Source organism: Toxorhynchites rutilus, chromosome 3 (assembly GCF_029784135.1).
Source record: "Toxorhynchites rutilus septentrionalis strain SRP chromosome 3, ASM2978413v1, whole genome shotgun sequence".
NCBI lineage: Eukaryota > Metazoa > Arthropoda > Insecta > Diptera > Culicidae > Toxorhynchites > Toxorhynchites rutilus.
The window spans coordinates 76,680,584-76,693,685 of NC_073746.1; the positions used below are offsets into that span (position 1 = coordinate 76,680,584).

The 13,102-nt window shown below is 39.7% G+C and overlaps 1 protein-coding gene across 3 annotated transcripts; it reads left to right on the top strand.

Annotated features, from left to right (window-relative positions):
• Positions 1–853: 853 nt before the first annotated feature.
• Positions 854–7,030, top strand: LOC129779095 (threonine--tRNA ligase 1, cytoplasmic). 3 transcript variants are annotated; one of them, XM_055786363.1, is made up of 6 exons: positions 854–1,002; positions 1,842–1,887; positions 1,950–2,326; positions 5,026–5,103; positions 5,164–6,604; positions 6,663–7,030. In XM_055786363.1, the coding sequence occupies exons 1-6, from the start codon at positions 976–978 to the stop codon at positions 6,806–6,808; spliced, it is 2,115 nt and encodes a 704-aa protein (XP_055642338.1). In that variant the 5' UTR covers positions 854–975; the 3' UTR covers positions 6,809–7,030. The 3 variants fall into 3 exon arrangements, with proteins under 3 accessions (XP_055642338.1, XP_055642337.1, XP_055642336.1); XM_055786362.1 differs by lacking the exon at positions 854–1,002 and adding an exon at positions 1,226–1,368; XM_055786361.1 differs by lacking the exon at positions 854–1,002 and adding an exon at positions 1,240–1,555.
• Positions 7,031–13,102: the final 6,072 nt, after the last annotated feature.

Genomic DNA, 13,102 nt, shown 5'->3' on the forward strand with positions numbered 1-13,102 from the left:
CGCCGGCAGCGTTCTGATGCTGTTTATAAACAATACCGACAGCAATTCCAATATGGCTGAAAGTGCATTTCTTATGATTGTTTCACCTGGTATATTTAGAGGCGCCTTGGTTGGAAGCAGTTCTACTTCAGGTGAATAAATTCACCGAAAATATGAATATATTTATCATAGAAGTTCACGCTAGTGTAAACGGTTGATGCGATTTCTTTAAATCTCATCATATTTCTTCACATGAATATATCTCTAGTCGAAACCCACCCTTAGGCTGATGTCACATTAGGCGGATTCGCCGCCGCGGATATCGCGACGGTTTTTTTCTCGATATAAATTCGCTTTCAAAACCGCCCCGCTCAGGGTGAAATGGCTGATTCACAATACACTGTAGATCCTCCGCTGCGGTTTTACTCGCGGGATCCGCGGCGGCGAATCCGCCTAATGTGACATCAGCCTTAAGCCCGATTGGGCTGAAACTTGGCATTGGGTGTTTTTCGAGGTGGTGAAAATTTTGTATAGGGTAACTTTTTGAAATTTTAGGATCGATTTTTCCCCATACTTTCATTGGCACCCTACTGTACATCCATAAAATTGATACAAGACAATTTTCAGTTATACTAACCTCGAGCCGACCGCGAGTAATCGGTTACATATTACTAACATAGATAATAAGAAAAACTGTCAAAATATTGAACTCCGGCCCCGTCAGGCTAACGCCATATGAGCCTTGATAAAAATATATATTTTGGAAAAAAAAAATCAGTTATGATATGCTCATCAAAGACTGTAGTCCCTCGTTTGACAGCATATCAGAGGACAAACTTTCACGTTTGCGCACAGTCAGCTTGTTTGAATTTTCAATAGTTTTGCCATTTCAACATATTTCGCCGTATTATTGACTACTGTTCCTGAAAGTTTGTGTTATTGGTTGTGGATGCTATTTGAATCTTCATCTGAAAATTGTTTTCAATAGTTCGCACAATGGGAAAGAAAAATAAATCCAATAAGGTTTGATTATATAAACATCATACAAGTTTTTATGAAATCAGGCGATTAATGTTTATAAGTTATAAAACACAAATGTTGTTGAGTCAAGGAAATGATTGAGTTCAAATGTTGAATTAATCGCTCAAAATCAAATCCCCTGCATGATGCAATTTGCGCTGCATTTATACGGTTGGGCCCCATGGAGCAAAACATTACTATTTTTCGAAACACCCTATAATCACACACATGCTCGCGCAATCGACAGACGTCAGTCGTTTTCTATTCGCGTTCCGTGCAAGTTGACGATCCTTCTCGTGATATTGTGCAAAAATGCCAGACAACGTGCCCGTCGCCGAATTGCAGAAAATGGATTTAAACCAGCAAAAGGCATGATTCCGCTCACCTTACTATGTTAAATTAACTACACAAACTTTTGTGCTTGAGAATGCGACTGCTAGCGGCGCTATCCGTCTTACATAAAGCTGTCAATATACGGCCTGCGATCGGCAGTATTCTAGTGTTAAAGCACCAACAACAAGGACAACATCAATTTCGGTCCCAGTACGCGACTCTGGTTCGTGAAAATGTTCTATGTTGGAATGTTCAAACGTGATATAATATGGTTTTGTTTTGAGTGGTATCAAATAGAATAGACCCCAAGCGTTCAAAGAAGGGCCGATAATAAATGTGCTTCCGTCTACGTCAGCAACAAAACTCCCGCATTTGATCAATGAGTAACCTTATCCACAGAATTGAATTGCACATAGAATTAACGTTGAAGACAAGCACTAGGAAATTAATCGTCGCGTATTGCATTACATTTCAGAACATTTTGATTACAATAAATGTTTGTATTTCAGGCGAGCAAGATGAAGAAAGAAAAGCAGAAAAATCAACAAGAGAAAGGTATGATGCAATTATCGAATTGTTACTGTCAACTTATCGGATGAATCAATTCATTTTCTCAGGAAGTAGCAATGCTCCCGCTGCGGCAAAACCTCTCCCCGATTTTATCGACCATCGCATAAAATTGTACGATGAACTGAAGGCTCAGTATTTGGAAGAGTTGGCCAAGAAGCCAAAAAATCCCATCAAGGTTGTACTTCCGGATGGGAAAGAAATCGAGGCTACTAGCTGGGAAACCACTCCGTACGATGTGGCCAAGGGTATTAGCCAGGGTTTGGCCGATAATACGGTAATAGCGCGCGTAAACAATGAACTGTGGGATTTGGATCGGCCGCTGGAGGGTAGCTGCAAGCTGCAGCTGTTGAAATTTGAAGATCCCGATGCACAGGCTGTGTTCTGGCACAGTTCGGCTCACATTTTGGGCGAGGCTATGGAAAAGGTGAGTTTTTTTGTAACAGTCAATGATTCTTATTTCGGTTTGTTCGGACAATTAAACTAATGTTCTACATTCAGTAAAATTCTGTCGATTACTCGTATTTGACTCAAGATTAGTAAGGGTTACATTTTTGAACTCATGTACCAACTCACAACAAAGGTTTTTTGTGTCCCCAACGAAAATCATAGAAATTCTTTTCTCTTACCGAAAAATCAATACTTAGGGCCCTATTATAGAAATCGAGGTGATAAAGATTTTACTCGTTAGCCCTATTTTGCTAATATAGATACCGAGCAAGTCGAAAGCATCGATAATCGGCACTATATATGCAATTGCAACACATGAAATTCGAGCTCGGTAAAAGATTATCTCGATTTGCGAGATACGAAATTTTGCTCGGTGTGATTGTGATAGTGATTGTATCGACTTCTCGATTCGATTTATATAATAGGGCCTTTAATTGACGAACCTGCTAGTCCACCGGTACCATCGCTTGGGATACAATTGCGATGAGATTGCGGTAAAATAGTTTAGATGGCTTTGCCAGCTGATCCTGAACCACATTTTTGAGTCTTTTCAAGCGGAACTCGAAGCTGTCATGAGAGCGCTCGAAGAAAACTGTAGGAAAATTTGTTAACAAAATATGCTTGAATGGACATGGACAATGAAACGTACTGCCTGACAGTTTTCGATCAAATACAGGAATTTTATATCTCGGTTGACGGGAAGAATGTAAAATCGAGAAGTCGAAAATTCTCAAAAAGTTATTTGTCTGGCAAGCAATCTGCAGTTGTGTACTGAAAAGCGAATCTCACGTCACTTTCGGGACCATTAATCAGTATTTTTATTAGGAGATGTGCTTAGAGAAAAGAGCTGCCTTTTCTGGAGCAGCATGAGGCGGATTGTCTATTCTGGTCGGACTTGGCAAGCAAGTACAACAAAATGGCGTTACAGTGATTCCCAAGGAAATGAATTTGGCTCATACTCCGGGACTAAGGACAGTTGGGCCGGTTTTCTGGAGTCTATCAACGAAAACCGGTCCTCGGCGGATCTTTGGCGCACTAAATAAGAAGAGAAGGGCACACAACTCCATTCTTCAAGTGAATGGTACAGCCCTCAGCGATTCTTACTTCTAACACGCTCGGGGAATATTTCGCGGGACTGTCCTCGAACTCCAAATATGAGCCCGAGTTTTTCCGTCGACAGGGAACGGGTATCACTTCGGTCAGCCACTTTGTGGTTTTGTGAGTCATCCTAATAATCCACTCAACCGGAACTTCACCATCGAGGATTATTGCTCTAATAACCGGAACTTCACTTTCCTTCGCCCTACGTTCCGCCAAAGGTGAGTCAACTGGCCCTGACGGTATCGGCGATAAGATGCTGAAACAGCTGTCCCTGCTCGGACAGGTCACCTTTCTAACCGAAAACAGGAAACTGGACTATCGACAGTTCGCCTTTCGACCAGGTATGGGCACCAACAACTACTTCGCGACTCTAGGAGAAGTGTTAGCCGAAGCCAACAGAAACCGTCAGCACACAGAGATGGTAGCACCGGACCTGCCAAAGGCATACAACAGAACATGGATCCCGTTAGCGCTGAGAACTCTGGCAGATTGGTGGGATTGACGGTAAATTACTGCACTTCATCAAGAACGTCTTCTCCGACTCGGCAGGTGCCATCAACGCCATTGGTGCAGACAAGTCCAGAAACTGATGGGTACGAATGATCAGAAAGTACATTTTGTCTGACAGTTTTCTCATTTGGATTCCTGGACACAGTGACATTGCTGGCAATGAAGCGGCCGATCTGTTTGCTGAAATTGTGAAATTGTGGGTCATCAACACTATTCGCACCTTTTGGGCTGGAAAGTAGCTCGCAAAGGGAAGCCAATTTTTACGGAAAGTGAAAAAGTTCATCATCAGGTTCGAACATGGCAATGAGGGAGCTAGGCAAGGCGAGGAGTATTGGATCAGAATGATTACTTGAACATCCTGAAGCAAATTTAATATAAGCAAAGTGTCAATAAAATTTGATGGAATCGAAGATTCAAGTTTTGCCAAGATAATGACCCAGAGCTCAAGACATATAAAGTTCGTACATGGTTACATTACAATTACTCAAAAGTTATTGATATTCCTCCAAAATCTTCCGACATCAATCCCAGTGAAAAACTGAGGATGTTATCTGTGTAGAAAATTTAGAAACTATTAAATTTCTAAAAATAACGATTAACGATAAGGCTAAAGACAGCTAAAGATAGTTGCAATTAACAAGGGATACCATACTAATGGTGGAATCTGGAAATTGGTCAACGGCTTCGAAAACAAGTAGCAAATCTTTTAACTCTCATATGATACTATGACTTTATCTAAATAGAATGTTCCGAAAGCTTGTTTCCGAATTTCAAAAGAAGGGAAAAGAGATCTGCATGGTGGAGTACGATTACGGGTTTGAATCACTGTACATCAAAACGACAAAGAATCGATATTCTTCCACCAGCAGGAAAATACCTATTAATTCGACACCAATTGTCACCGTCGTTGCAAACTTTTGCCCAGTCGATGTTCGATGTTTCATGTCGCTTAACAGCGTTCAAAATAGCCAAACAGAAATCATAAAAAATAGCCAGTACTCAGCATTTGAAATTGGTATAATTTTTGAAAATTGACTAACTTTTTTTAAATCGTTCTATTTGCAGCAATACGGAGGTCATCTGTGCTACGGTCCACCAATTGATAATGGTTTTTATTACGATATGTACCTGGAAGGCAGTGGAGTAAGTACATCCATTACAGGCCTCCACGTTGTTCTCCTTTCTAACCAACTTTTTCTGCAGATATCCAACCAAGAATACGGCACACTGGAGGCTGATGTGAAGAAAATCGTCAAGGAGAAGCAACAGTTCGAGCGACTGGAAATGAAAAAATCCGATCTGTTGAAAATGTTCGAATACAATCAGTTCAAGGTTCGCATTCTGAATGAGAAAGTCACCACTGATACCACAACCGTATACCGCTGTGGTTCGTTGATCGATTTGTGTCGTGGGCCGCACGTTCGCCACACCGGGAAGGTAAAGGCACTGAAGGTGGTTAAGAACTCATCTGCCTATTGGGAGGGTGACGCTACCGCTGAAACATTGCAACGTGTTTACGGAATATCCTTCCCGGATCCCAAACAATTGAAGGAGTGGGAGAAACTCCAGGAGGAGGCGGCCAAGCGTGATCACAGAAAGCTGGGCAAAGAACAGGAGTTATTTTTCTTCCACGAGCTTTCGCCGGGCTCGTGCTTCTTCCAACCAAAGGGAGCACACATTTACAACACTCTGATGAACTTCATTCGTGGCGAATATAGGAAGCGTGGCTTCCAAGAGGTGATCTCTCCAAATATCTACAATTCTAAGCTGTGGCAAACTTCGGGTCACTGGCAACACTATGCTGAAAATATGTTCTCCTTCGAGTGCGAGAAGGAAACGTTTGCTCTTAAGCCGATGAATTGTCCAGGTCATTGCTTGATGTTTGATCACCGCAACAGATCGTGGCGTGAGCTGCCATTGAGAATGGCCGATTTCGGTGTACTGCACCGAAACGAACTGTCCGGAGCGTTAACTGGATTAACCCGTGTTCGTCGATTCCAACAGGATGATGCTCACATTTTCTGCATGCCAGATCAGATCCGGGAAGAAATCTCCGGATGCTTGGACTTCTTACGGCACGTCTATGGTGTCTTCGGATTCACTTTCAATCTGGTTCTTTCCACACGCCCGGAAAAGTACTTAGGTGACATTGAGGTCTGGAATGAGGCTGAGAAGGCGTTGGCTGAATCTCTGGATAAATTTGAACAGCCCTGGAAGGAAAATCCAGGAGACGGTGCTTTCTATGGACCTAAAATCGATATCACCATCATGGATGCGCTCAAGCGACATCACCAGTGTGCTACTATTCAACTCGATTTTCAGCTACCCATTAGATTCAATCTGAACTATATCGACGATAATGGTGAGAAGAAACGCCCCGTCATTATTCACCGAGCGGTTCTTGGATCGGTGGAGCGTATGATCGCTATCCTTACTGAAAGTTACGCCGGAAAGTGGCCCTTCTGGTTGTCTCCCAGACAAATTATGGTCGTTCCTGTTGGGCCACAGTTTGATGAGTATGCAGATAAAGTTCGCTCACGTCTACACGACTCGGGCTTCATGGCTGAAGCGGATCTCGATGCTGGTGATACAATGAACAAAAAGATTCGTAACGCACAGTTGGCGCAGTTCAATTTTATTCTTGGTAAGTCTCAACAAATAAATTGTTCGTTTCAATGTTTAATCTTTTTTTTCTTCGACAGTTGTCGGAGAGAAGGAACGCAGCTCGGAGACCGTCAACGTGCGTACCCGTGACAACAAAGTTCACGGTGAGGTATCGATTGATGACCTAATTGTGAAGCTGCGTAAACTATCAGATGAATACGCAAAAGGAGAAGATCAATTCTAAATAATTCACGAGATGCTAGATGGTTTCTCTCCTTTTTCACTAAACTATAACTATCTTGTGCATTTAACCTACGGTCCCTCGTAGTGCTACGACTGCTGACTTGCCCCCCGTCAGTAGAATATCATTACACACAGCGTTCGTTTTTTATAATTTATATTTATGTACTTGCTTGAAGCAAATAAGTTCTTTGGAAATACAGTTTCAATATATGAATTAAAAGTTTTCGTTTTGAACTGAATGGGTGATGACATCAATTTCGGAAATATTTGGCGTGAGCAATTCACGTTGACAGAATTGAGCTACGTGCTCCGTTGTTGTGAAACAAAATTTTAAAAAATGTCTTCTCGTATGGAAAAACTAGGGGTGGATTATATCGGTGATATAACCGCAAGGTTCACGTAGGACTATCGTTGGCTTATGTGCGATTCACATAGAACGTTACGGAAAAGAACGTCCACGTCCCATCAATTCACACATGGTCGCAAAATTGAAAATTTCAAATTATTGATTGCATTAGGAGAGGCATCCCGTAAGCTACTTACCGCACTAATCAGATTTGGAAAAATACGCGTGCAGTAGGAATAATGTTTCAAGATTGTTTTGAATGTTCAATGAAAACCCCTTATAGTACCAAACTATAAGCGCGTTTATCTCGAAATTAAAATGTCACATGATCCGGTCTGGCTTAAGGGGGTATTCTAGTGTGGAGACACGAATTTCGGGCGTTTTTTACGAGCTCAGCAAAAATAAAACGAAGAATATTTTTACTATACATTATATCATTATTTGTTTATCTATCTTTTAAAAAATAAAACAAAAATTGTGCATAACTAGAATAGTTAAGAGCTGATAAAGTGCGAGGGCTCGAAAAAAAGTTGTGCCATGGCGTACACGATTCCAACCCTTCTGGTTATCTGAAACAAAAAATCGAACAGATTTTGAATCAGTAAATATGCCGCTATCGCATGAACCTCGGACAAGTCGAAAACGTGTTTTTTAACAAAATGGCGGCCATTTGAAAAACAAAATGCGGTTTAAAGCGTTTGTCCCTCGTTTCCCTATTTTTTTTAAATAGTAAAATTAACAAAATATCATTTTTTAGAGGTTCATGCGATAGAGAGATGTCTGCCGATTGTATCCATATAAATTCGACATGAATCGGTTCAGTAGAACTTGAGATATTGTGTACGCCAGTTTTAAAAAAACTCGTTTCGAGAAAAACGCGTTTGAAGTTCATAGTGATGACCGTTCAATGTTAGATATCGCACCACTAAAATGACTCTAACTCGGTAAATAATAGGATTTTCGATAAGACCTTTATAGAGTATATTCTTAAACGCCTAAAGTACAGAAATGAAGGAAATTTTTTTTGATTTTTTTTAATTTCTAGACTAGAATACTGTCTTAACACCGACCACATGCAGTCTATGCTTGCAGCAGCACCGTCGCATAGTGCGTCCCACATCCTGCGGCCCGCAGCCCGATTTGAAAAAACAAATCATTTGAGCGAATATATACGATAAAGTTGAAAATTCATCCATACAATTGAGAATGCCCACGCTTGTCCACGGTGAGGGGAAGAGGGTTTAGATAACGTCCACGTGGACACGTTCAATGCATTTTTAAATGGAACAATCAAGTTTATAATCAAAATTTAATTAGATTTGTTCTTCACATGCTTTTTTAAACTTTACGCCCACCCTGAGTACTCTGTATTCATCAAAAAAAAAAAACACTGAGTTGCCTGAGAGTACTGCTCGGTCAAAAATCCATATTTTTTAATATGGCTAAACTTCTTCCCTGAAATGTGTATTCTGAATGAAACGCACATGAACTGGGATCGATCAATTTATTACAATCGGTAATAGAGAATCATGAATTCCGTCAGGATAAAGACATCCAAAGACACAAAAATGTTGGAATTTTGTAGCATTGAAAATCATGATTTATGTGCCGATTTCGGTTCAACTTCAGGTCTTAAAGACAGAACTCCTTTTTTTCATTTTTCAAGAACTCCCAAGGTTTTCCGAAAATTGAACCGAACAACAAATCCTTCCATGAGTGCACGGGCCTTATCTTTAGAGATCTGTTTCTTGCAATGATATTTTTCTTTATAGATATCGGGTAATTATTGTAATCCGCTTCTACGGTTGTCTGGAATGTCAGTGCTGCTACTGATGACAATCAAATCGAGACACAGATCAATACTCGGTACACAACACATGAATTAGTAAATCCGCTGCTGATGACTACAAATTTCACCATATTCCTGTACCCGATCGGATTTGCCATATCGTAATCCGAACGAGATCGACTTTCGCATATTGCAATCCAAGGTTGCAACAATTGCACAACCCAGTAGAATTTGACTCGATCAGATTAAAGAATGCAACATTGTGCTAATTTCTCATCCGATCGTATTCTGGAATATAGAGTTTATTTTAACAAAAAAAACCATTCGAAGAAACGCATCTCAATCTGCAATTCGTTTTATAAACGCAATGGAAATTTGTAGCGAATTGTGAAGGGCAAATCATTCACAATTATGCAGAGTTGAAATAAGTCTTGGACAAATGAATAGAACTCCGAAGCAGGTTTTCGTCTGAAATCATGGTCTGGGTCTGGTAAGACTGGAAGAAAATCTGTATACAACTAGTCCCGATGAATTTCAACAAGTATTGCTCGCAGCTGATCGTATCAAAATCAACGATTAAGAACGCTTTTAGGGCGCTTCTAAGACTCCACCCGCCGTACTTAGCAGATATTGCATCTTCAGATTATGAACTGTTAAGATTCCTGTAAGAACTTCAACTCATTGTATAGCATTAAAAGCGCCTTGAACAGTTTTTTGACGAAAAAACAAAGAAGCTCTGAGAGGATGCAATTCTCAAGTTGCGTGAAGGATGTAGAAATATTGTGGAACAACACGGTGCATCTATTATTGACGTATTTACGTTAGTTTTACAAACAGATGGCGCAGTAAGTAAAATGATTATGTTTGGTTATTTTGGTTCGAAAAACATTTGAATTTTTTAGAAAAATCCAAATTTTTCTTCAATTCTCCCGATATCAAGTATGTTTTCTACGCCTCAAAGGTTAGAAAATCATCATTTAACATTATTTTATTCATAATATATGAAGAATGGCTTGGTATAAGTGTTGTAATTTATATTTTTTTACTAAGTAAACAATGGGTAACATGTGTTGCGTTTCTAATACTTCAGATCCTTCTCGTATCGGCCAAACGCAATCCCCTACATAATCAATGATATCAACCAACTTACTGTGACATCAATTTCATCGCCATTATCCACAGTATGAGCTCCTGAAAAATGTTGGGAAGCTAGTACTCATAACCTATATGCATTATCAAACTTAAAAATTTCAAAGATTATCTCAAAAGTCTTTCTTACATTTTCTGACGACATTTAATGGTTAAAATGAATTTAAATAGAAATTAATAAGAATAATACAAACATCATCACTCGAATAACTGTATGTCTATGAAAATTATGCTTTTGATTTCTCCCTTAGAAGCGGCACGAATTTTTCCTGACAATATTTAGCATGATTTAAGAATTAGAGGTTATAGGTCAGTTACGTGTGTCACACCTAACATGTCAGAGGTTCGGGTTCGATTCCCGTTCTGGTCGGGGGAGTTTTTCGTTGAAGAAATTTCCTCCGACTTGCACTGTGGTCACGCGTATTCTAGAGCTTGCCATTCAAAATACATGCAAGACGTGTTACTTGGCATAGAAATCTCGACAAGGTATTAATAAAAACGACGCAAGTAAATTCTCCATCTAATTTTCCTTCTCATTTTCAATATTATCTACAGGGGAAATATCTACATCTTTGCGTTCTCGAAGCTATCTGCTTCACGGTTAGTCAAGAAATACTGAGATAATTCTTCTTCCTCATTCTAATGTTTAACGATGACGATGACGATTTTCACTTAGAGGATATTGATGGATCGGTGTTCAAGAGCAATGATCTCAACAGATCTTCCTTTGAGTTGGCTCGGAATGATTTTTGTGTGATTCAAACGGGGTTTTCTGGTGATTTTATGGGTATCCTCCAAGATCTCTCCAGAACGGTCCCCAATGGATAGATCGAACATTGAAATAATGTTGGCACTGTGGATCAAAAGCTTGTGTACGATCAACGGCATGTAGTACCAGCTATAAAGAGCTAAGTAGAGTTGCCTTGCTTCCAGCAACATTGCTTGATATTTTGTAATATGAATTTGCTTGCCGAGATTTACATCTATTCCAGTGATTGTAGCACTTGTCGAAGGATCGGGAAAAAAATCTGCGCGCGGTATTTCCGTCGTTGGGCGTACCGTATCCAGGTTGCGGCTTCTTGTCAACTGTTAAGCCCACTTGAGCTTTAAATTGACTTTGAACACGTTTCTTGTTACGAGGATTACTTTTTCTGTTGGCTTCGAAATTGCCACGTTTTGAATATCAGAAAAAGATAAAAATAAAATAATAGATAAATTTCTTCTCAAATTTTGAAATAAATAAGCAAACCTGTAAGCTATATGTAACAGACATGCAACCCGCATTCAACCCGGATTTGATCCAGCAATAAAGAATCGATAGACCGAATCTGAAGTTTCGGGAATTATCGGGCTTCTCGTGGACGTTAGGGCTGTTCATAACCTTAGGAGTGGCCCAACAGACATATCACTGAGCCGCTGCTTTCTCGTGGGATAGTGTGCCACATGCTTTCCCATCGAGCATGGTGAACAGAAATTTGAAAGTTACCTGCAGATCGTGTCGTAAGGCAGCAATTCACGGATGAGTGACTCTACCGCAGATTGCTCATTCAAAATAAGGTTTGTATCCTCTTTTGCGAACCTAAACTTGATAGGTCTGCAGAAATGTGCAGATCCTGGACGGAGATTTTTCCACAAGATTTCTCCTGTTTCAACATCAATTAGTTTTATGGGCACCATAGCAAGAATTCATCTGTTGCATTTTCATTTGAAAACTTTTGTTTGTAAGTACTGTGTCCAGAACTGCCGTCCATGGCCCATCTATAGATCAATTTCGCTTTTGTAGGATTAACTATGTGCAAGGTTTCAATAATACCAGCTTCTGAATGTCCACCATTGCTGATGTCTCCAAAACCGAAATGTTTTCGGGATGATTTTATTTTTTGCTTGTTTCAGGGCATAAAGACTCGCAAAGCAATCTTTATGTAAACTATTTACCACCTCTCGAACAAGCGAGAGCAAAATAGCAGATTAGTGCAAGGCTTATCTACCTCACTGAGAATTCATGAAAATTATTGTAGGGTTCTGTCCTCAATACGGAGCTGAGTAGATATTTGTAGGATCACAGAGCGAGACCCTGAACGGTTGACAGTTAGGAGCGCACATAAGGCATCCACAACGTGGTTTAACATATAGGGAAAGACGGCTACCCGTAGTGAGATGGCCACTCTCTAGATTATTGCAACAATCAACTATTGAACAGTTATAATACATTATTTTAATGTATTGCATCACCCTTAATTATATATACTTTTTTTGTCGCGTGTATAGGTAAACCTTATAATAAAACAACTAAAATAAAGATTTCAGATGGCGATGAGCACCGATTTATTATTTGCTCGCTAGAAATTTAGTGTTTTAGTGGTGAATATGTACAAGTCTTGTGAAACCAATGTTATAATAGTAAACACACAGGTCTGTTAAGGTGAAGGATGAAGGAAGCCACAAACGACTGCCACAATGGCGCTCAATTCTTTCATCTTCCTCCCTCACCCCACGCCCGAAAATCAATAATTTTGCGAAACAGTGTGAAGAAAATTATCGTTTTCGCACACTTCCCATCAAGTAATATCAACCAAACTCTAATCGATTGTTCACAAGATATTAAATTTTCATCTTCCGTCGAACTGTATAGTGAAAAACGTCGGAAAACTCAAGCTATTGTTCTGAAAGTTAAATTTTAATTTTTCAATTTTCCGTAATGGTTTTGTTTGTATTGGTGAAAGCATCGTTATTTTTTCGACACTGATGCCAGACAACATAATCGAAACAGCAATAAAAACCACTCAATAAAATGTTATTTCTGAGTCATAGCGTTTCATGTCATGAAAATCAATAAAATAAAATTGTGTTGATATCAATACAATTATTATTTTTACGTTTAATGGGTCTATAATGTAAATTTTAGCAACTTTAACATTGATTAAGAAAATTATATTGTAGAGCTCGGAACACTGCCACGGCTGGCTATGCTTTCAAAAATAGTAAACGGAAAAGTATTGCATTCAATTGAA